The sequence below is a fragment of the Chaetomium tenue genome (genome assembly GCF_020726465.1).
Source record: "Chaetomium tenue strain MPI-SDFR-AT-0079 chromosome Unknown F5144scaffold_7, whole genome shotgun sequence".
Lineage (NCBI taxonomy): Eukaryota > Fungi > Ascomycota > Sordariomycetes > Sordariales > Chaetomiaceae > Chaetomium > Chaetomium tenue.
The window spans coordinates 1,277,996-1,299,522 of record NW_027117335.1 but is presented as its reverse complement, the minus strand read 5'-3'; the positions used below and the strand labels follow the sequence as shown (position 1 = coordinate 1,299,522).

At 58.0% G+C, this 21,527-nt stretch overlaps 7 protein-coding genes across 7 annotated transcripts; 3 read left to right on the top strand and 4 right to left on the bottom strand.

Moving 5' to 3' along the window:
• Positions 1-1,104: 1,104 nt before the first annotated feature.
• F5144DRAFT_606821 (1, 4-beta cellobiohydrolase) lies at positions 1,105-2,501 on the top strand (the record flags this gene model as incomplete). The annotated part of the gene is made up of 3 exons (XM_066791512.1): positions 1,105-1,546; positions 1,608-1,989; positions 2,081-2,501. The coding sequence occupies 3 exons, from the start codon at positions 1,105-1,107 to the stop codon at positions 2,499-2,501; spliced, it is 1,245 nt and encodes a 414-aa protein (XP_066638887.1).
• A 711-nt stretch (positions 2,502-3,212) lies between these two features.
• On the bottom strand, positions 3,213-3,579 carry F5144DRAFT_606820 (uncharacterized protein; the record flags this gene model as incomplete). The annotated part of the gene is made up of 2 exons (XM_066791511.1): positions 3,213-3,394; positions 3,471-3,579. The coding sequence occupies 2 exons, from the start codon at positions 3,577-3,579 to the stop codon at positions 3,213-3,215; spliced, it is 291 nt and encodes a 96-aa protein (XP_066638886.1).
• Positions 3,580-3,871: 292 nt separating this feature from the next.
• Positions 3,872-5,643, top strand: F5144DRAFT_551790 (Adaptor complexes medium subunit family-domain-containing protein; the record flags this gene model as incomplete). Its single annotated transcript, XM_066787708.1, has 3 exons — positions 3,872-3,915; positions 3,970-4,389; positions 4,479-5,643. 3 exons carry the CDS (start codon positions 3,872-3,874, stop codon positions 5,641-5,643), a joined length of 1,629 nt encoding a protein of 542 aa, XP_066638885.1.
• Positions 5,644-8,114: 2,471 nt separating this feature from the next.
• On the bottom strand, positions 8,115-11,121 carry F5144DRAFT_389520 (uncharacterized protein). Its single transcript, XM_066784704.1, has 3 exons — positions 9,820-11,121; positions 8,434-9,695; positions 8,115-8,370 (listed from the first exon to the last, which is right to left on the bottom strand). Exons 1-3 carry the CDS (start codon positions 10,673-10,675, stop codon positions 8,299-8,301), a joined length of 2,190 nt encoding a protein of 729 aa, XP_066638884.1. The 5' UTR covers positions 10,676-11,121; the 3' UTR covers positions 8,115-8,298.
• Positions 11,122-15,062: 3,941 nt separating this feature from the next.
• F5144DRAFT_389482 (uncharacterized protein) lies at positions 15,063-16,224 on the top strand. Its single transcript, XM_066784702.1, has one exon. It carries the CDS (start codon positions 15,100-15,102, stop codon positions 15,925-15,927), a length of 828 nt encoding a protein of 275 aa, XP_066638883.1. The 5' UTR covers positions 15,063-15,099; the 3' UTR covers positions 15,928-16,224.
• A 1,583-nt stretch (positions 16,225-17,807) lies between these two features.
• Positions 17,808-18,426, bottom strand: F5144DRAFT_389485 (uncharacterized protein). The gene has a single exon (XM_066784703.1). It carries the CDS (start codon positions 18,294-18,296, stop codon positions 17,985-17,987), a length of 312 nt encoding a protein of 103 aa, XP_066638882.1. The 5' UTR covers positions 18,297-18,426; the 3' UTR covers positions 17,808-17,984.
• Positions 18,427-19,068: 642 nt separating this feature from the next.
• Positions 19,069-21,492, bottom strand: F5144DRAFT_541382 (uncharacterized protein). The gene has a single exon (XM_066787164.1). The coding sequence runs from the start codon at positions 21,213-21,215 to the stop codon at positions 19,293-19,295; it is 1,923 nt and encodes a 640-aa protein (XP_066638881.1). The 5' UTR covers positions 21,216-21,492; the 3' UTR covers positions 19,069-19,292.
• Positions 21,493-21,527: the final 35 nt, after the last annotated feature.

The following is a 21,527-nucleotide window of genomic DNA, read 5'->3' as shown; positions in this document are numbered from 1 at the left end:
GGCGTATTTTAGCCACCAACTGCCGTTTAGCGCCGGGAATGAGATGTTGGGGAAATGGAGTCCCCGGGGGACCCTCATGTACACGTCCGTATGGGTGCATGCGGAGTCCCCGCATTCGAACTTGATGAAGTGTCAGACCCGGATCGTGGTGTGAAGAGATCGCGAGTATGTGCATGTATGCATCTCGATATGACATTAATGGCCGTTTCCGACTTGTCATGAGTGCTACCTCTGAAAAAAAGAATCGAAGCTCTAGACCCTTCGGATTCAATCTCTAGTGATGACCCGGGGCAGTCATCCAGAGTGAATGACCTGCCATAACAACTCGGGAGTTCTCTGCTCCGCGCCCACAAAGGTACGCAGTTAACGCCATCAAAAACAGCCACTGGCGTTCCTCATGACGGACCGTTACCCGCTGATCGACACGGCGAAGCTTCCTCACAAGCCCGCCGTGGCGGGAGGGCGTTTGCAAAAGGCAAAGCTCCGTACCCCCCCTGGAACCCCTGGATAGGTAGCTTACCCAAACGGGAGATCGAGGGACGTGCATGAAGGTGGGAAAGTACCCCAGATTGCCAGGAACCAGCTCCCCGATTCCCCACATTCCCCACGTATACGTTCAACCGCAATGGCAACATCCGTAGCCCATCAACCAATCCGCAACGGGGCCGCGGGGGCACCGCCTGAGCGCAAATGAAGCTCGATATGAAGTGCGAGATGGGACCTGACAGCCCGTCCACTCGCTGTGATCGGCACTCGCCAGCAGCCCCGCATCCCATATCCTCGCGGCGACTGCTCGGCGCGGCTCACATCCCTCCTCGGAGCGTCCAACCCGAGCCCTCGCGCCAACACCGGCCCTGTCTTCCTGATTGCAAGGCTCGACCTCCAGAGCAGGATGGTAGCCTTACCTCGTGAGCGGCCCGCAGGCGTTCGTTGGCCTCGGCCCCTGAGGCTCCGGGATGTGGTCGCCAGGGGACGCGGCAAACGCCAAGGGGGCATTCATACCTGGTATAAAGGCGAGCCATCCGCCCTCTGTTGCAAAGAAGGAAGATCTCTCGACCAGCCCATCACAGTTCCAACTCCAACTTGTGTGTGATCCTGCCCAACATGAAGTTCTCCACGTCCGCTGCCCTGGCGTTTGCCACCCTGGCCCTTGCCGCCCCGTCGCCCACGACCCAGCAGAAGCCCCGCCAAGCTGGCGGTGCCTGCGCGTCGGCCGTCACGCTCGATGCTTCGACCAACGTCTTCAAGAAGTACACCCTGCACCCCAACAACTTCTTCCGCGCCGAGGTCGAGGCCGCCGTTGAGCAGATCTCGGACTCCGCCCTCGCGGCCAAGGCCGCCAAGGTCGCTGACGTCGGTACCTTCCTGTGGCTCGACACCATCGAGAACATCGGCAAGCTCGAGCCCGCCCTTGAGGACGTTCCCTGCGAGAACATCCTCGGTCTCGTCATCTACGATCTCCCGGGCCGTGACTGCGCCGCTAAGGCCTCCAACGGTGAGCTGAAGGTCGGTGAGATCGAGAAGTACAAGACCGAGTACATCGACAGTGAGTAGTCCCCCCCCAACCTCCCCCTCTGGCCCTCTGGCCTCTGGCTCTGGATTCCCAGGCGAGAAGCAGAAGCAGCCGAAGAAATATGGACAGGCCGTTGACACATGCGCCGCAGAGATCGTCCCGATCATCAAGGCCAACCCCAACACGGCCTTCGCGCTCGTCATCGAGCCCGACTCGCTCCCCAACCTGGTCACCAACATCGACCTCACCACCTGCCAGGACAGCGCCGACGGGTACCACGAGGGTGTCGCGTACGCTCTCAAGCAGCTCAACCTTCCCAACGTCGTCATGTACCTCGATGCTGGCCACGGTGGCTGGCTCGGCTGGGACGCCAACCTCAAGCCCGGTGCTGAGGAGCTCGCCAAGGCCTACAAGGCCGCCGGCTCGCCCAAGCAGTTCCGTGGTATCGCCACCAACGTGGCTGGCTGGAACCAATGGTAAGCCCATTCTCTCCATGACATGACAAATACCACCCCCCCCCCCCCCCCCCCCCGAGATTTGCTTGCTAACGAAAACCCACCTTTCCAGGGACCTGTCCCCCGGCGAGTTCTCCGACACCTCGGACGCCAAGTACAACTCGTGCCAGAACGAGAAGACCTACATCACCACCTTCGGCGCGGCGCTCAAGACGGCCGGCATGCCCAACCACGCCATCGTCGACACCGGCCGCAACGGTGTCTCCGGCCTCCGCGAGGAGTGGGGCAACTGGTGCAACGTCAAGGGCGCCGGTTTCGGTGCGCGCCCCACGGCCAACACGGGCGCCGAGCTCGCCGACGCCTTCGTCTGGGTCAAGCCCGGTGGCGAGTCCGACGGCACCAGCGACACCTCGGCCACCCGCTACGACAGCTTCTGCGGCAAGCCCGACGCCTACAACCCCAGCCCCGAGGCCGGCCAGTGGAACCAGGCCTACTTCGAGGACCTCGTCAAGAACGCCAAGCCGTCGTTCTAAGCTCGCTCGCCACGATGGTGGTGACGCGACTGCCGGCGGCGCTGCGGCTGCTGTTGCTGATGCCGTGGCCGCTGCTGCTGCGCGGGGGAGGAGGAATGGCAAAAAGAGACTGGGTCGGAAGAGACAAGCGGGCGCTGTGCTTTGGTTGCGCGGTTACTTTACCATGTTCCCTTCTAGTGTAGTAGTTTCATAGGCCTGACAGTACATATGGGGTCGAGACATCATTCCGTTTCCGTTTCCGTTTCCATGATTGTGATAGTGATTGTGATTGCAGGACCTCAGCGAGAATTGACGGTGGCCATGACGAGTTTCGCGGTATGAAGAGAACAAGAGAAAGGTGCCGGCGAGAAGAACCGAAGGCTCGAGAGGCAGATTGTCAGTAACGTGTCCTGGTATTGATACATACATACATATACATTGGTGAGCTTTAGGTCCTCCCCCCCGGTGCTGGTGCGGTCGGTGGCCTTTCCCTCCCTGTTCCGTTAGCATGCACGCAAGGTTGCCCAACTCGAACTCCCCATCCCTTCCCGGCGCTTCCTTCCCAGAACCGATTGTACTCGGCTGTCATGGAATAGCGAAGTGAGGTTGGGCATCGTGAAGCCTGGCCCGTAGTCCGACTCAGCCCAGCGGCCTGGCGCGTGCTTTTACCGCGTCGGCTGATCATAAAAGTGAGCGGTGATGGGTTGTGACTTGTCGGCTCTTTCGATGCGCTCATTTAACCAGCCTCCAGATGCCCAACCAGGCCAGTCCGAGTGAAATGCCCGTGATGCCGAGACTCCGACTCCGCATACCGAACCGTGAGCCACTAGCCAAAATCTTTGCCTTTTGCTTCTCGAGCTGTGATTGTCCAGACACGTAGCTGTAGACAGCCAAACCAAAGAAAGCACCGCCGCCTATGATGACAACAGCTTTAGTAACTGGCCTTGGGGGATATACGGTAACATGGTTGATGAGAAACTCAAAACCCACCGACGATCTTGCAGGGCAGGCAGTCGTCGCCACGGTCCTCTTTGAGAATGTCCTGCAGCCTCTCAGGCTTGTCCAACGAGTGGATTGGTGGTATGCTGTCCTTGGCCATGGTGGATGTTGGCGTGGTTGAGAGAAGCTCTTTTCTTTCGCTTCTTTCAATTGTGCGTTGAATGAGATGTGGTCATGTTGAGTCTCTGAGCCGAGATTCTGCAAGGGCGCTTACAGGCCGCGCGGGTGGGCGGGTCTGGGCACGACTCACTGTCGCTGCCGCTGCCGCTGCCGCCGCCCGGGCGCATTGCGTCAGCGCTCCCAGAAGCCCGCGGGGGCCTATCTGACCCAACCTCGAACACATTTAACAACGGCGACCTTGATAGCTCCCAACTTCGAAACCTCCGGCCACCATGAACGGCGTTGTCGAGGCGCTGCATATCTACGACGAGCATAAGTTAGTGTATTTATTATCCTGTTGCATCAAGTCGTAAACTAACCCACCGTCCAGCGCCCTCGTCCTGTCGCACACATACTCGTCACGACCGTTGTCGGCGTCCCATTTACTGCCCCTCTACCTCGACCACCCCGTCCCCCGGCCGAATCTCCTCTACCTACCTAACACCAACCCGCCGACTCTCGTCTTCAACCTCACCCATGCGAACCTTCTCTTCCTCCTGACCACCTCGTCCGAGGTCGAACCCCTCCTCGTCCTCGAGTTTCTACACCGCGTCATCGACTCTCTCGAAGAATTCCTGACTGCGCCGTTACTGGCCCACAAGATCGAGGCCAACTACGATGTCGTTGCTCAACTCCTGACCGAGATGTGCGATGCGGGCACCATCACTACCACCGAACCTAATGCGCTACGAGACATGGTCGAGGTGGAGGGGTTCATGGACAAGTTGCTAGGCAACCTCAACCTCCCAACGTACGGGGCACCCCTCCATCCCCCCAACACCCCTCTTTCCCATTCTACACAAAGAACATCCACTAACCTTCTCCCTTTCACCCCTCCAGAAAACCAACCTTCGCTTCCGCCTCCCCCGCCCTCCACGCGCAACCCACCCCCGCCCTCCCCTGGCGGCGCGCCAACGTCCGACACACCTCCAACGAGCTCTACACCGACCTCGTCGAGACGCTCTCCGTAACACTAGCCCCCTCGGGCCGGCCCCTCGCCGCCTTCGCCAACGGCACCATCGCCTTCACCTCCAAGGTCTCGGGCGTGCCCGACCTCCTGCTGACCCTCACCGGCCCCGCCGGCAAGCACAACCTGCGGAGCGTCATCGACCTGCCCGTCTTCCACCCCTGCGTGCGCCTCGCCCGCTGGCGCGAGCAGCCCGGCCTGCTGAGCTTCATCCCCCCCGACGGCCGCTTCACCCTGGCCGGCTACGAGGTCGATCTGATGCCCTTCACGGGTGACGCCGCCTTGGTGGGGGCCGGCGCGAACCCGCTGAAGCTGCCGGTTACGTTGGAGATTAAGACGGGGCTGGGGGCGACGGGGTCGGACTTTGAGGTGCGGGTGCAGGTCAATCGGATGTTTGGGCCTGCCGCTGCGGGTGGGCAGGGGGCAAGGGGAGGGGGGTTGGGCGGTGGTGGTGGTGGGAGGGGTTTCGGGGCGAGCGCCCCGAGTGGAGCGCCGGCGTTGCAGGACCTTGCGGTGTCCGTACCGCTGCCGGCGGATGTGAGGAATCTCTCCGATATCCGGCCTACGAAGGGTGATGCTACCTATAACCCCGGGGACCGGGCGTTGGAGTGGACCATCTCGAACAAGGAGTTGGCACAGGGGACGGCGTCTTTTGTGCTGCGGTGTACGGTCGTGGGGCAGATGACCGAGGAGGATGAGGAGTCTGATCCGACAGGGTTTGGCTTTGGCACGGGCGCGAACGCATACTCGTACGACGAGCCGTACCAGAACTCATCGCCCGTCGCGAAATCGGCCAAGGCAGCTGTGGATGCGAGCGGTGCGGACCGGGAGGAGCGCAGGGCGGCGCAGAACAAGATTCTGATGCCCAGCTCGGCCTCGCTCAGCTTTGCCGTCAAGGGCTGGCTGGCCAGCGGCATCAAGGTGGAGAGTATACATCTTGATCCGAGGAAGAGTCGCGGGTTAGGGGAGGGCGTGAAGCCGTACAAGGGCGTCAAGTACCTGACAGTTAGCAAGGGTGGTGTGGAGATAAGGTGCTGATGCAGCAGGCACGGTGAAAGCACGCCGTAAAGCCCATCTCCCGATTATTGGCAATGTTTGTTGTCGGTGACGGCTCTTCGATCTGACATGCCAGCTGGACCAGGGTAGACATCGTCCTGCATTCACCGATTTCATCTTGAAGCAGACCATCTCGCGCGCTCGGCGGTCACGGGCCCAAGCCCACCAGTGTGGTCCAGACCAACGGCCCGTCGCCTGATAATTCTCCGAGTCCTGCTCTCCATTCAGCCCCCTGAACACAAAATCCTGCATACCGCCCGAGCGCAACCAACTGCCAACTGCCAACTGCCAACAGCTTCCTTCAATCCCGCCATCTCGAAGACGTGCTAGCAGGATGCGGTACCCAGCACCCCCAGCTGGCCCTCCCTTAAGGGATTTACCTCCACACCATCCCGTCAAATCAACGCAGGCTCCTCCTGTCAGCCCAGCGTCGCAATACTCAGCGGTGTCCTCCCACCCACTTTTCGTGGCTTCTTGTTGGTTCATTTACGAGGTCTACAGTTCTCAGCTGCCCCCCCACCACCACCAGCCCTTTTCGCATTCCATACCGTTTGAGAAACTGTCAAGCACGCCCGGGACGTGTTTGCTGAAGCGAAGCGATTCCCGACGACGTGGGACAGGACCTTCCGGCTCACAGCCCTGTGTAGTGAAGGGCCCTCACCACCTGACGAATTGCTTCGTCATGTCTCGGAGGGGGGGGCATCTGAATATCCTTGAATATCCTTGAACACCAAGCTGCAAGGTGCAACCAACAGCAACACGGCAGAAAGGCATCCCTGTCGATCTGATAAACGGCGCGGCGTGTAAGTCGGGGACGGTGCGAATCCGCCATCACGTTGGCCAAGCTATTATTTGCTTTCTCCTTTTTTTGTCATGCATGTTCAGGTTCAGCCACCTCAACACGAACCCCGTCTGTCTCATCCCGCTTTCTCGCCGTGACATTCGAGCGAGGTACTTTCCTTTCCCCCCCTCCCCCAAAACTGTGCCGCACCACGCCGCAGTGATACACGGAGCCGAAGGTCAGGGCGGGAGGATCTTTGCGGGGGCACATGGCTATTTCGAGGTTGCCTAGAACGCGGGACAAGGACTTGTCTGAACAATACCCTAGCGCGGCGTACGGCACGCAAGTATGTATGTAGTGTACATACATCCGATGTCGTAGCATGTCTTGTACAACCAACAGGCCCGGTGCCGCATCGGACGGGCCACCCGAAATGGCGCGGGGGTTACACAGGCACCAAGGGAAAGGAGCTGACCGCCCCTCAACACCACGCACAATAATCGTCCCGTCCGCGGAACCCCCGCAGGCAGGCCGAAGCTGATGGGACCTTGCATGTGATCCGACGTTGCGGAGACGTGAAGGGGGGGGCGACACACCAACCACTTCATTTCCGCCCCGTCTCATCCATCAGCTCGCTCTCGATATTGGCTCGCTCGGCATGAACAACAACACGATAATACCGCTGCCTGGCCACGGTGAGAAAAGAATTTTGCACTTTACCCCAGCCCGTCAGCCCGGCCACCGGCCGCGGGGCCCATGTTTTGGGCCGGGGCCAGAAGACCCGCGGGTTACACGTGTCCCCGTGTGTTCTGCGCTCCTGAGGCCGCTCCTGAGGCCCGGCCGTGAGGGTCGCGGCCCCGGAGGGGGGCGGGGGAGGGGGCAGGGAGGAGGGGGGGGGGGGGGAAACATCCCCCCTCCCAAGAAACACAAGCATCCGCGTTGTTTGCATTGTCTCAGCCTCCTCCGTCCGAGGGGGGGGCGGTGGGGAGAGGTTGAGTTGAACCCGCCGCCGGAGAAGGGGAAACAAAGTAGAAAAACATACCGTCGGATCGGATGCCGGATCCGAGAGACACCACCTCACCTCGCCGGTCTCCACCTCCTTCCAATCCTCCCCTCCAATGCCTGCCACCACCCACGTTGTCATGTTGCCCGGAGAAGCAGGCATACGGCAAGGCAGATAAGATCCAACCGCGTCTGACAAACAAACTTTTTTTTTGTCAGAGAAGAGCATTGTCGGGCGGACCCTTCCATCCTGCGGCAGCCAACAGCCACCGCTCAAAGCCGTTGTTGTGTATGCACATACCAACAACACGGGAGGTTGGATGCGATGCAGATCGTGATCTGATCGCCCCCAACAAGAGAGATTGCATATTACCGACAGACCCCATTTCACGTTCAAGTCAGGCTTAGCCTGGAGGCTCAGGCGACCACATATCGCGTACCATAGCAAACCAAAAGAAGATAAACAAAGATGTCGTTGTGTATTCATATCATATCAGGTATCAAGGCCAGGTCTGAGGTATCAACTCGCTTCCACCGCGCCATGCCACCCCCTACATTCCACATTATACTTCTTCCGACATGTTCCTCCACAAAACAAAAAGACTTGATCTCATCCCATACATACATGAATACATACAAACAATACTGGGTATCATAGGAGATGGGGGTAAATAAACACTCATCAGATCTTTAATCAGCCCGAAGTCGTCCGTCGTCCTAGGAGAGAGAGGAAAAGGGAGATCCAGCCCCGCAATCAAAACACTAAGAACGATACTAAACGGTGGGGCTGGAATTGGTAAGAAAGGGAAAAAAAAGATATTAAAAATATTCATTGCCCAATACTAGGTTCAAGCTCAGGGAACAAGCGCAATGCCCCTGCGGTGGCCGGCCTTGAGGCCCATGTAGACACTCCAGGTGGCGACATCCTGTGTCAAGCAGTCAGCACTAATTCCAGCAAGAGAGGAGCGAAGGAAGGGGGGGAAACATACCCTCGTGACGACCGACCCCGCGCCAACAGTCGAGCCCTTGCCGATCCTGACCCCCGGAAGGATGACCACATTTGCCGCGATCCAAACATCGTCCTCGATAATGACGGGCTTGCCGTACTGCGTGCCCTGGTTCCCCTTACGGTAACGCGGGTTGGTGCTACAGGTGCCCGTATAGATGCAGACGTTAGGGCTGATGATGACATTGTTCCCGATGTTGACCTCGCAGACGTCGTTGATGAGGCAGTTTCGGCCAATCGAGACGTGGTTGCCGATTTGGATGTTATAGCCGTAGTCACAGTTAAAAGGCGCCTCAACCGTCGCATTGTCGCCTACGCGCCCGGCACGAGTGACAGGCGACACCATACTAGGCGATAGCTGGATACCTTCGCGCGGGTGGAGGATGTCGCGAAACAACCGCGCGCGCTCGGTGGGGGAGACGCCTAGGTTTGGGTTGGTCGAGTTGTTGAACCGCCAACATGCAGCGTTGCACCGCTCTCGCTCGAGTACGAGCTCCTTGTCGAAGGGATAGTACGGCCTGCCGTTCAGCATCTCTTCTTTCTGCCGACGCGATGGCCTGTCTGAGAACTGCGAGTGCGAAAGGGCGGCCTGTGCCGTCGCCTGAGCACCGCCAGAAGGAGGCTGGGGGGATATCGCAGACGGCGGTGCCGGCGGAGTCGACGTCCTGCCACCGTGCAGCATGCTGTTAAATGGGGGATGCGCCATGGTACTGCTCTGCGGAGGTGGTGGAGGAGGTAGCGATTGTTGATCCGGATCGGTCCGCGTGAGGTCGTGAAGCGGCGGCACGCGTTGGTACTCCTTTGGCGTTCGGTCCGAGAAGGCGGATATGGCGGCAGCGCTGACTGGGGTGGGGAACATGTTTGCCGATGCCGACGTTGTGTACCCTGATAGTGCCGAGAGCTTGTTGTCGGGGCTAATGATAGAGCTCGGCATTGTCGATGCGGTCAGCCTGTCGTCGTCTGTCTGCAAAGGACGGCCCTGGGGGGGCGTAATCCGGAGCGTGGGTTGGCCGCGGTTATATGGCAGGGAGTCTCGCTTCGGTTGCTGGCCGAGCGGAGGCTGTTGGCTGCCGCTGTACGGGGGTGGTTGCTGGGGCATCCCGTATGCTCCCGGAGGCACATAGTTTGGATCCTTCGACTCAATGTTGACCTGCGCAGGTTTGCTGCTCTCGGGTGTATTGGTCCAGGCTCCTCTCTGCGGAGGATAGCCAGCGCAAACGAAACCACCCTTGTAGCAATTGTTGCCTATGCAGATGGTCAGCCGCTAGAATAGGCCGGATGCGGCCACAAAATGTGACCATGCTTGTAAACAAGCGCGTTTCGGGGGCCGGGAGGGAACCAAAACATGGGGACGAAAAATTCAACTCACATTCGGGCTTTTTCTCGTCGCACTTCTTCTTTCGCTTCCTACATGTTAGGCAACCCGTCTTGGTGCGGTTGCTAAAATTGCGCTTCCTCTTCTTCGGGTCCGATTGGAGGATGCCATCCCGGCGGTGTTCGGACGAGTACTGGCCAGGATAGATAGAGCGGTCGTCGCCGTCTGGGCTTTGGTCATCATCGCCGTGGCTTGTCGCCCTCCGTAGCAAATCACCCGTTGGCTCCTCTGACTGAGCCGATACCGGACCAGCCGAGTAAGGGGCTTCGTAGCTTGAAGTGCGCTCCTCCCTAGCCCGCTCCGTGCGCCAGTGCTCGTTATCCCGCGCTTCGTCTCTTTGCCGTCCTCGATAGGTATCCCGTTGCGGCGTGGTACGTCCATCTTGTGATTCCGACGGATGACGATGCGGCTCATACTGTTCAGACCGTTCCGTCCGCTCTGATCGTTCTGACCGCTCCGCGCGCTCGGCTCGCTCCACACGCTCCACGCGCTCTGACCGTTCTGGCCGTTCTGATCGCTCTGATCGCTCGGCCCTTTCTGTCCGCACGGGTGGTGACCGTGGGCGTTCCCTCCTGGGAGAGTCTGATATTGACCGCTTGCGCTTGTGCGATCCCTCGACATCTGCAAAGGCGGCGGCGCCCGGAAAGGGAAGCCTCTCGTGATTGGTGCTACTCCGACGTTCCTGCACCTCGCGGCCCTCTCGATCCTTCTGGCTGTGGTACCCTTTAGCAGATCTAGGCTCAGCGCTGGCCGATTGCGGGCTTCGCCGCTCTCCGTCCATCGCCCCGTTGGTTCCTTCCGCGGATTTTGGTGAGCCCCCATTCAAAGCCGTAAAGGTCGCCATCTCCATCCACAACCGCCTCTCCGAGGCGGCCCCGAGGCTGCAAGCAAATCCAAGAATGAGCGAAGTGACCGCTCTGTATTTGCGATGTGTTGGCGGGGTTCGGTTAGCGTCCGCTGAACCACGCAGTAAGGGCGGTCTCAAGCGGATGCGCTAGGCGTAGCAGATAAATGAAGCAGCTGAAGATGGCGGATGTAAGCGGCTCGTTGATTGAGAACCCTAGTAAGTGAGTGAGTGCCCAGGTAGGCGTTCGAGGAATGTGACGGAATGGGGTTCCGGTGGGATCGTAAAGATCCGTTCTCTGATAAAACAAAACTAAGAACAGCAAAGAAAGCGGTTTGTTGGTGTTTGCTTGAGAAGAAAAAAAAAGTGTGTGATCAGGCTGCAGCAGGATGAGCAGCAGGAAGGTACCGGTTGCGATGCACCAGTGACGGAAGGTGGGGACCGGTCGGCGCTCGTGCGTCCGTGACTTCCAGCCCTGGACTCGTTCGGAGACTGGCGCGGAGTTGTGATATTTTTTTCTGAGTTGATCGAATTCGGCTCCGGTCCTGGCGCAAAAATGCGTCTTTCTCGGCAGGGGAGCTTTGGGGTCACCTTTTGAATGCTTAACACCAGCACCCGCACGCCCAGAAGCAAGCAAATGGTGGAGGCTGAGTCGGGCGTGGAGGCGAATCCAGGGTGCAGCGATGGGAGCGACCGCAAATCCGCGGCCCGGGGCGCAAACGACAAGCCGGGGGTCGGGTAGCGAACAGGAAACAACCGCGCCGCCGCTCAGGCCTCACAAAAACGGCAAACCGCCACAGTCTCCTCTCCGACGTTGCTTCTCAACCACGGCTAAGCTGCTGCTGATGTTGCCAGATAAGGTACTTTGTGAAGGAACACAAAATATGGCTCCGCTCCGATGATGATGAGATCGCAAAGATTCCAACGGTATCGTGTGACACGTCAGAGAGACATGAACCTAGTCGTCGCCGATAGTGAGTTGAGGCGGCACGCTGATCTGTGCGCAAATCGCAACTGGGCCGTTCCTGTCCGTTGCGCTCCTTGGCAGCCTGCTACCAACACGTCGACGAAAGGATGGAGAAAAGGGCGTCGGGGTTTTGCGTGCCGTATGAGGTTACCGGAACCAGATGCAGCGGATATCGTGGCAGTTGTTGCCGAGAAATTTGGTTGAATCCTCGAGTTTTCCCAACCTTCTTTTTTGAGTTGCCGAGTCCTGGCGCTTGGCCTTCTTTAACGCGCGATTATGCTGCGCCTGTCGGGACGGGGGTCGAGAGACAAAGCCGGTTCGCACTGCCGCGGCGCGGATAACTCACGCAGGCTTTCCTTGAGTGGTGAGGGATCCTCAAATCGTGGTCGTAAATCCGGGGCACCGAGCGTATGGAAAAGTCCCCTTTCTGCTGCAAACTCTCCTGACGGCACTCGTCTTGCGGGATGCAATGCGGAGCGGAGATGGTCCTGAAGGGGGGAGGGCGCGAGGTAATCAGAGACCCGGCGCTCCGTTCAAGTGCTCACAGCCAAACAAGCGCCAGAAAAATGTCCCGCTCAGCCGTCGTGAGTCGAGACGCACAGACGCCCGCGGGTGCGAAAAGGCTGGATGAGAAGCGGCGAGATCTGGCTAGCAGGGCACCCCGGTCAATGGACATGTGGGTCTGCCGTGCCTGAATGACCTGGGGGGGCCGGGGTAGTTTTTTGCAGCGGACAACGCGGAAGTTGGAGCGAGAGAATGAGGAAGTCCCTCCGTGTCAGGGCTGTCAGGGCTAGCAGGGCAACAAGTCGAGCTTACGTTTCAATTCATAGATAGACTACAAGGAACAGGGGCCTTACCAAGGCATCAAAGTCATGAAAGCTACTGTGTACGAATACCCGCGCTGGAATGTGTGAGATGCGCGAGTAAGTTCCTCCGCCATCGACCGAGACTTCCATCCTGACTTGGAACCCCAGCGGCACGCCGCAGAGATCCCCGGGGGGGGAGATGACGGGACTTCGACTTGTACATATGTACCGGTACGTTCGGCGGCACAAAGTACCTCGGTACCTTCATTTGGGTTGGGCGTGGAATGCCGTGTTGGGAAGTGTGGGAACGACCGCCGTCACTCCAACCCTTCCACAGTCAACCAGCGGCCGGCCGGGCCAGGCACTTGCAGACGCAGTCACCATCCTGGTTACAATCTAGCGAGTTTGCCAAGACCAACATGGTCGGCAAAGTTGCACACGAGCGGTTGTGGTCTTGCACGGATTAGTAAATAATCTGGGGTGTAAAGAAACGTTGTCCAGAGTGTCAAGCTGTAAATGCGCAATGTTGGCCGCGGCTGTTCACCGAGGGAACGGCATCGAATGCATGAGGTTGACGCGTGTCCCTTGAGTGAGGCGTGTCACCCACCGCCCTGGATGCCTCATTCTTGCTCAGGGAATGGGACAGCTACCCGGGAGCTCAGCCCGGTGGTCACGCAAATGGCCTCGGGGACAAGCCCGCCAAGCTAACAAGTGAGATACGAAGACCGCAGTAGTTTCATGCAGTTCCTTGGTCCCTGTTGAACTTAAGCTTAGTGCTGGCAACCTGTGGCTCAATCAGAGGAAACAGCCGCCAAATGTGGTCCAAAAGGCCCCACAGACTTCCGACCAACGTTCCCCCATCAAAACTCTCTTGCAGCGTGACAGACAGCCAAAGAATCCAACGGATCTGCCTCGCCTCGCACAAAGTGGGTATCGCGTGCGAGGCGGCAATCTGCGCTCTGCTTGGATCGGTCTGCACGTAGGGCGTTTTGAGGGAGGATATGACGAACAGGTTTCGGGAACCCAAGGTCGGATTGGGGTCGGCGCGGCGGCATGTCATTCGGCCCCAATTCAAAATGGAGAAACAGGGGAGCTGAGTGTTAAGCGCAATGCGCTCCGGTTCCGTACCGGATGCCGCGCAGGCATGGAGGGCCGTTTCCTGCGGTAACTCAGGTATGAACAAAAGAGACGGGCAACACACGCACGAGGAAAGGTACGGTGGTACTGTTGGAACCTCCCGCGAGGGGTATGTACATGTCCGTACACCCCAGACTCAAGGCGTAACTTGGCTTTCCTTTCATGGAGCAACATCTCGGTGTAAGACGTCCCGAGCATATTTTCTACACTCCTTCCGAGGATTAGCTGCTCAGTCAGTTCGAAGTTCAACTTCTCCAAGTTGATAAGCGAACAAGGTATTGTCTTTCGGTATCAGATGACCCCGCTTTGTAAAGGGAGGTGAACAATGGCTAGTGAGCGGATGGCGAAGCGAGCTTTCGAGGCTTGCACAATGAGTGGCCAATGGCCGCGCACACTCGGCGTTGATTCGTGGTCACTAACGCAGTCAGCCTGGTCCTCCGGTACACACCACACTGCCCACCAGACACGAAGAAGGTTGTCCATCAACTCGAGAGGGTTGACGAGCCGCGGACGGCCGCTTCGCTGCGTTTGTGATGGTATTAGGCGGCTCCGGCTCACGGAGACCTGCCGCCAGCCCGGCAGCTGATGGTACATGTATCCGTAGTAGGGCAAGTACCACACAATAAGGGTCAAACGAGGTCGGTAAGTGGATCAACTCCGGCGGGTCATCCAAATGAATTGCCTCTTTGGCCTCCTTGTCATTTCAGAAGGGTTGCCAAAACTGCAGAAAGGGAGCATCGATGCTACCAGCCAGCTGCCAGCTTCCCCACTGCATGTCCAGATCCAGCCAAGTGCCGACATCGTTCGCGTGTGCGTGTGGTGCGCAGAGCTGGGTTGGCCCTCAGGCCCGTCACCATGTCACGCTCTGCGACGACGCGGGGGAAGCAATGGCGCCTTCCTGCCGGTGATAGTCGAGGCTTCCGTGCTTCCCCTGTGCCTCGCGCTTGCTTCTGGCGCTAGGTGTCATCAGTCCCCACATAGACAACCTGAACCCCAAACTCAGTCATCAACTGAGTGAGTGAATGAAACACAAATCGGTAATCTTCCGAAGCGACAGCCAAGTCATGCGCGCAGGTTAATTATAGCAGCAATAACCTCTGCTCTGCGCAAATCCTGCATGGTGCGTCGTCGAGGCGTTCGTTGTTGGTAGTGTTGGGGATTTTGGTTTCTTTTTGGAAGAGAACAAACAGCGAAGCATGAGAGAGGATTTGATGCGGAGTCGCAGAGACCGTGTGAGCGTCTCCAAGTGCGTTCTTCAAACGGTGCAACGTGCAGAAGCGCACGCCAGACCCCTGTCGATTTCCCCCATTCGCAGAACTCGCCTTCCCATTGGGCGGCAGTTTTATGCAGACTTTGCGGCCTTCATTGGCCAGCGCGGAAGGCATTTCATCCTATGAGAAGGCAGGAACCAGATTGCCGCAGAAGTGCAGGCAACAAGCGGGCAAGTATTTTTGGATCCATTCTTAGAAACAACCAAACTCATGGTCGTACCAGCCGAAATAAGGAAGTGGAAAGACGGGATGTGTGCAACATGCCGTGGCGGACAGAGGCGGCTAACGCTATCGCGATTCGGACCTGCGCTAGGCGGCCCTCGTCACAGTCTGAAAAAGGTGTCGCTCAACACTGGGCGACCCGCCTGGTTCTGGCGAGACGGTATTCGACTTGATTGGGCGCGTAACTCGCCTGCTAGCCCACAACTCCCCAGTTTCCCGGCACCAAACGCCCAACAGCCGACGTATTTCATGGCCGCAAGAAGTATAGCAAACTCGCCGACGGGTCTTCCATGCAGCGAATTCGCCCAATGGAGTGTTTCGCTCGCCGGTAATTATGCGTCATTTGGGTCTGGTGCGGCACTCAGAAACTCCCACAGCCCAACAACCAACAGGACAAGACGGATGATGGAAGGACAACCGACTGGCGGTGTGTACTCCGAGTTTGTGACAGGGCTGGCAGGGTTCGAACGCCTTTGTCTTGCTATCCACCGCCGCTACCCAATGACAAACAGGTGGGATCTCGCCAGGCCAGCTCCCGAGAAACACCGAACCATGCGCTCCGCCACGCGGCCGATCCGGCGGGGCCGTTGGAACTTCGTTGGGAAAGAGACATGCCATCATCACGGAGAAAACCATTGTCGAGCGCCATCTATCCAACAACCAACAAGCTACTTTTGGGCGGGACAAGACAGACGGGCACAACCTTCGGTGCCCGACAAAATTCGTCTTACGGTGGGCATGATCTGTATGTACACGAGCAGCTTACTGCGGGGCCGACAGACGCTCCGAAAAGGAAGGATGTCCATGATAAGCAGCTCTTCACCGAGGCATAAGGAGATATTACCCGAGTCCTGAATCAAAAGGCCCGACTCACCTGCGTTGCCCTAGGGCGACGTCAATGCAACAAGCGCGACTGACTCCGACCTCTGCCCACCGATACGCACCCACCAAGCACCGCAATATTGACATCATCGATATGGCCCAGCAGTGCAACACCCTAGCAAAGATCAGCCCAAGCATCTCGAACACAAAAACGGCCCGGCTTCTCGTCCGGCGTCAGATCATGGTCTTCTAGAACTGTTGCAACCCCGAGAAGTGCCTGTGCGAACCCCTGAGCTCAATTGCCTTAAGTTACCTCTAGCCATAAATAAGTGCGAGAGACGTCACCGACCAGGCAGGCCTCCTGCCCCCTCAACCGCCAGGTCCAACCGAGACACACTTCTTGGGCAACAAATGGCCGACTATTGGGTGCGGGCGTTCGGTCCCGCCGCGACACACGAGTCGGGGATTTTTGATGCCATAAAAAGAACACTGGGCATCGAAGCGGCTCATTTCCACGAGGTTAGTGGGTCGTCGTCACCAAGAAGTGAATAGGGGAATGGGTTGTTCGACCAGATAACTACTCCCCTAGCAAAAAGCACGGTCTTGGGCCTTGCCGCCGGCCGCAGATGCACGATTGCGCAAGTTCAACCCCGGCGCTAAATTGCTGCGGTACGTATCGAGGCTCTGCATCGCTTGACGCCGAAGCGGCGCTTACAACTTCCAGCAGCGCCTACAGACCCCATCACGGCACTTTCATTGGCTCGTCCCTCCCCACGAATTCCAGCATCCGCAGCCGCCATCAGGACATTGGACGACGAAGACCTTCCACAGGTTCTAAATCCGGAGGGAAACATCGTTTCGAAACGCTGCGAAACAAGATTGGTTTCCCGACCAGCCCTACGGTAGTATTATCGTACTCATGTGCCAAAGGGTCACCCTATGACAACCCAATATCACCGATACCCTTGCATCCCCTACCCCTTCTCGGGCATGGCGCCCTGCAAGAACGTTTTGACGAGTACGTACAGGGCGGTTGCGGCTCAAAGGCTATCTAGACGACCGGGGGAGGGCCTGCACGTATACTACATGCCAGCGGTTACGGCAACCGCAGGCGGCAACACTCCGTGGCGCGCCTGCATGGGAACGTGACGTGGGTCGCCTGCGAGGAGTGAGGCCGCAGACAAGCAGCACGGCGCCGCCGTCATCCCCCCCCCCTTCCCAGCGCGGGCCGCTCTGCATCCCCGGACAGACCCAGGGAACTGGGCCCTCCATCACACCCTTACCGCCGTTGCGGCTACCCTGGGCGCCTGCGCCAAACAGCCCTATCACCGGCATGGCGAGATCTAGATCTGCGCCGCTGGCGGCCTGTACCACGAGAGACGGCCCCAAAGTACTGGTACATGTATCCCGTACCTGCCAGATCTGCGTGCGGTACCTGCATATGGCTTGGGTCCACTCTCAACGACCTGGCTTCTCAAGCTGCCTCAAACAAACACACCCGGACCGCATGAACCCGCCCACCCCGCAACAAACGCAGCATGGGCTAGCAGCCAATTATTGGCAGAGAGTTTCGTTCGAAGCCTTTTTATATCCTTTCTCGTTTCCTCCCTCCGGAAACAACTGCCTTGTTTGTTCTGCTCCAAACTGCTCTTCCGACGTCACACGGCCAGATCCCGGTAGCTCCCCCCTGAACTTTCACCACCCGTCTCAAAATAGATCACGAGGGATGTCTTGACTGCAGGTCCATCCCAACGTGAGTCAACATCTGCGGGTTCTTTCAAACACTACGAAAAGCAATAGTGTTGCAACGAAGTGCCTAACTTAGCCGCGCACCACCTCCCTACTAACACTCCATCACCAGCCAGCCGCCCACCAGCTGCATGGTTCTCGATGCCATGCCGAATCAGGTATTTGTATTGGACACGCCGAGAATATCGGGGGCAGCGATGCATCGTAGAAGGCCGTGATGCCATGCCGACTCATGTATCAAACTTGTTAACCGACTGCGCATCGAGCAAGGTATGTTGTGTTGGCAGTGTGTGACGCTATTCTTAGATGGCCGCGAGCCAATCCGCCTCCCTCAGGGGACATCACATCATGTGAAGGACAACGCCTCGCCTCCACCATGCCAGGAGTTTGTCGAGCAATGTAATCTCACGAAAAGACTTGACGCCACTGTCCTGGCTTCCCTTGTGTTGATAGGCTCGCTGAGGTTGATTGGAGTGGCGACGAGAACCGCAGCGCAAACTGGTTCGTGTTCTGATGTCAGGTTGGCTGGGCGATTGGAATCTCACGAGAGCCCCGGTGATGGCCATGCATGCATGTGAGGGAGAAGAGAGGTAGGGTAGCCAAAGTGTCCTTGCTGCAGTCTGCTTGACGCAGCGGAGAAGTGCTAAGGTCATTCCCCCGTCCTAGATAAGGGTCACAAGACGAAAACTGATATCAGAGGCCAAAGACACGGACATTCTGGCCATTGTGTGCAATTAAGATGAGTTTTTATCGTTTTCGGGCCTCATAGGGTGATAAGGGTGGTCAGAGAGGTATCATGGCAGAAAAAGGCTCTTTGTGTAGATTTCGAATAGTTACTTTTCCAACCCTTAAATCCATCTCTGAGTAATGGCATTTAAGTTCTGGCCAACAACGCGTTAAACTCTTTTTTTTTTCAGCGCCCCTTACCCAACCTTTTTGAATCCTGAGGGCAGATAGTCAAAATGTAGTCACCCCTTCCTATTCTCTCACTCGACATACGAAGGCGGGGACGCCGAACCTTCATGCTCGTGCTCACCCACTCATTTGTATGGGGCGGCTGGCCGTTGATATCTTCCGTCGGGGCTGCTTATGTGACACTGGATCGTCATGTAATTAGAGGAGTGCGAGAGTGGGCACAATAGGGAGCAACTATTAGGAAAAGAAAGGGGAGTTGGATATTCTCTAGCGAAATACGTACGGCCCATCGATACCAACTCCAAGCCAGGCATCACCTTATAATAACATTTTAATAAAGGATGATATTTGCAACGTGAAATTAGGTTGAACAATCTACCCATGTATGAACAGCTCCCAGGCTCCTGTTGCTTCTAGCGATATTACCCTTACGAAATAGTTCTTAGTACGATATATAGCTGTTGACTGACGCGTGTCTGGTGAACTGGCAAGCCTCAGGGGTTGGAAGAGTGGTTTCCACGTCGGGCAGAATCACAATGTGCAGTGTTCGAACGGTGTCACCAACCCACACAGCGTACAACAGGGACGACACATCGATTTGTGGCAGTAGGGTGGTGGGTAAAGAAAGGCGCGTGGCATACCTTTGAAAAGCCACCAACTACCGCCTCTCACTTATATACTTTGCTACACAAACCGCGAATCCACTCCAGCCCCCTCCTAGGAGAGAAGAGGGCCTACTTCTTCTGCCTCTTCGCGCTCTTATCGCTCACCGCACTCAGCACGCTCGCACTCCGTTTCCGCGCCCCGCTGCTACTGCCGGGCCTCGCGCTCGCCACCTTCTCCTTCTCCTTCTCCGATCCGGGCTCCTCCTTAATCTCGCCCGTTTTATCCCCCCCCGCAGCAGCGGCAGGCTGCTCCTCCTCCTGCTGCTCATCAGCCGCCTCGCCATTCGCACCACCCCCCTTCTTCTCCTTGCGCGGTTCTTCCCCTCCCTCCCCTCCCCCCTCTCCCTCGCCCTCACCCTCCCCATCCGACCCCAGCACCTCGCGCGCGCGCGCCCTCTCCACGCGCTTGGCCTCCTCCAGCTTGATCTCGCCCTCAAGCTTATCGCTCAGCTTGCGAGCATCGACCAGCGCGGCGACGGCGCTCCAGAGGACCTCGAACTGGGCGGTGACGGCGGCGGTGGGCATGACGAGGCGCGGGGGCACGTCGAGCTCGGCGAGGGCGTTGGTCATGCGCAGCTGCTGCTGGCCCGACTTGTGGCTGTAGAGCTTGTTGATGCGCTCGTAGCGGAACGTCGGCCCGCTGCCGAGCCGGTCGTGGTACAGCACGCCGTAGACCTGCTCCTCGTGCGCCGACAGCTTGCGCCGCTCCGGCTGCGCGGCGGCTGCGCCGCCCTTCTTTTTGTTGGCCGCCCCCGCCGCGCCTGCCGAGGTGGCCGACGTTGGGGTGGGCTCGGCGGATACGCGCGCCCCGGCGCTGGCACCGGCGCCGGCGCGCACGTCCGAGTCGCGACGGTTGGCGGTGGCGGCCGCGATGCTCTCGCGCCGGTTGTGCCCCGGGCCTTCGGATACTGCGCTGCCTGGGACGGCACCGCCCGGGCTGACGCCGTCGCCGGGGCCGAGGATGCTCTTGCGCTTTTTGGATTTGTCGGTGGACATGAGGTTTTGCAGGAGGGCCTGTAGGCCGGCGGAGCTCTTGAAGGAGTTGATGTCTGAGTCAGTGGCGGGGTAGTCAAGGCGCTGGTACAGCTCGCGACGCTCCTCGTTGAAACGCTCGGTGCGCGCGAGGATGCGCTTGATTTCAAGGAGGAGGGACTCTTCTTCGCGGGCCTCGTCTTTGGAGCGTGCCATCGTGTTGAGGGCGAACTCCTTCCGCTTCCGCTCCTGTTCGGCGTTGAAGTTCTGCATCATCTCGTAGAGCTCGAACTCAGGCCGTGTCATGTACTGTGCTGGCTTCTGGACCGCCATCATCTTCGCCGCAACCTCGTAGTAGCGTGCCTTGAGGTCTTCCATCGTCCGCGACTTCTGTGCCGACACCATGGCTGTGCTCGTTCCGTTGGTCTCCTCTCCCTGGGGATGCTCGGGAAGGAACTCATACCGGTCCCAGATGAGGGTCCAGCGCAGGTCGTATTCCTTTGCCTGCTCTAGCAAGTAGTCCGTTTCCTCCTTCGTCCACTCATTGCTCTGGAGGTTTGCTCGATATTGGTCCTCATTGTACTGCGGTACTGGGACTCGTACGTTAAACTTGGCGAACGAAGAGTCCTCGGGTTTGTCGTCTTTCCTCTCCCCATCCACTACCATGCCTTCATGTTGCTCGGGTTCACCATCCTGCGCAGGTGCCGGCGGCGGACCATGCTCCGACTTCCGTTTCCAGTGCCGAAGCACAAGGCTGCCGTCGTCGCTCCGTGCTGAGTTTGTAAAAGATTTTAATTCCCATCGCGTAGCCGGTTTTCGGCTAGCAAATCGCCTTTTTTTGAAGAAGGATACTTCGGGGACGATAGCGATCGGGTTGTCGCCGCCAAGGTTTTGCACCTCGCGTGCGAGTCCCTTCAAGTTTGGTCGGGGTCCGCCGGTTCTCTGTTTTTTGGATGCACGGGGTGCCGCAGAATGGTTGGAGGGGAGGTTTAGAACATCGCGGACATCGTGGGAGGTCATGGTGGTGGGGTGTGTTTCTTCCGGTCGCGTCGCGGCATGCGATAGCGCTATAGGTACTAAACTGCACCGAGTTTGCGCTCGCAGCGGGAAAAATCAATTGTTCGAACCCGGATTCAATTAAAAATTGGTCTGTTTAAAATACACGGGTTCAAAATCGATATCTCCCAACTTCAGCGATAAAGGAGCGACCGGGCGTCATCTAAACGATGCAAATCGTTGAAGTTAGGCAGCTCATCAAGGTCGTTTTTGGTGGATTTTGGCAGCAAACACCGCCAAAAAAATCCCACCCTGCGTCGCATGCCTGTAAAAGTC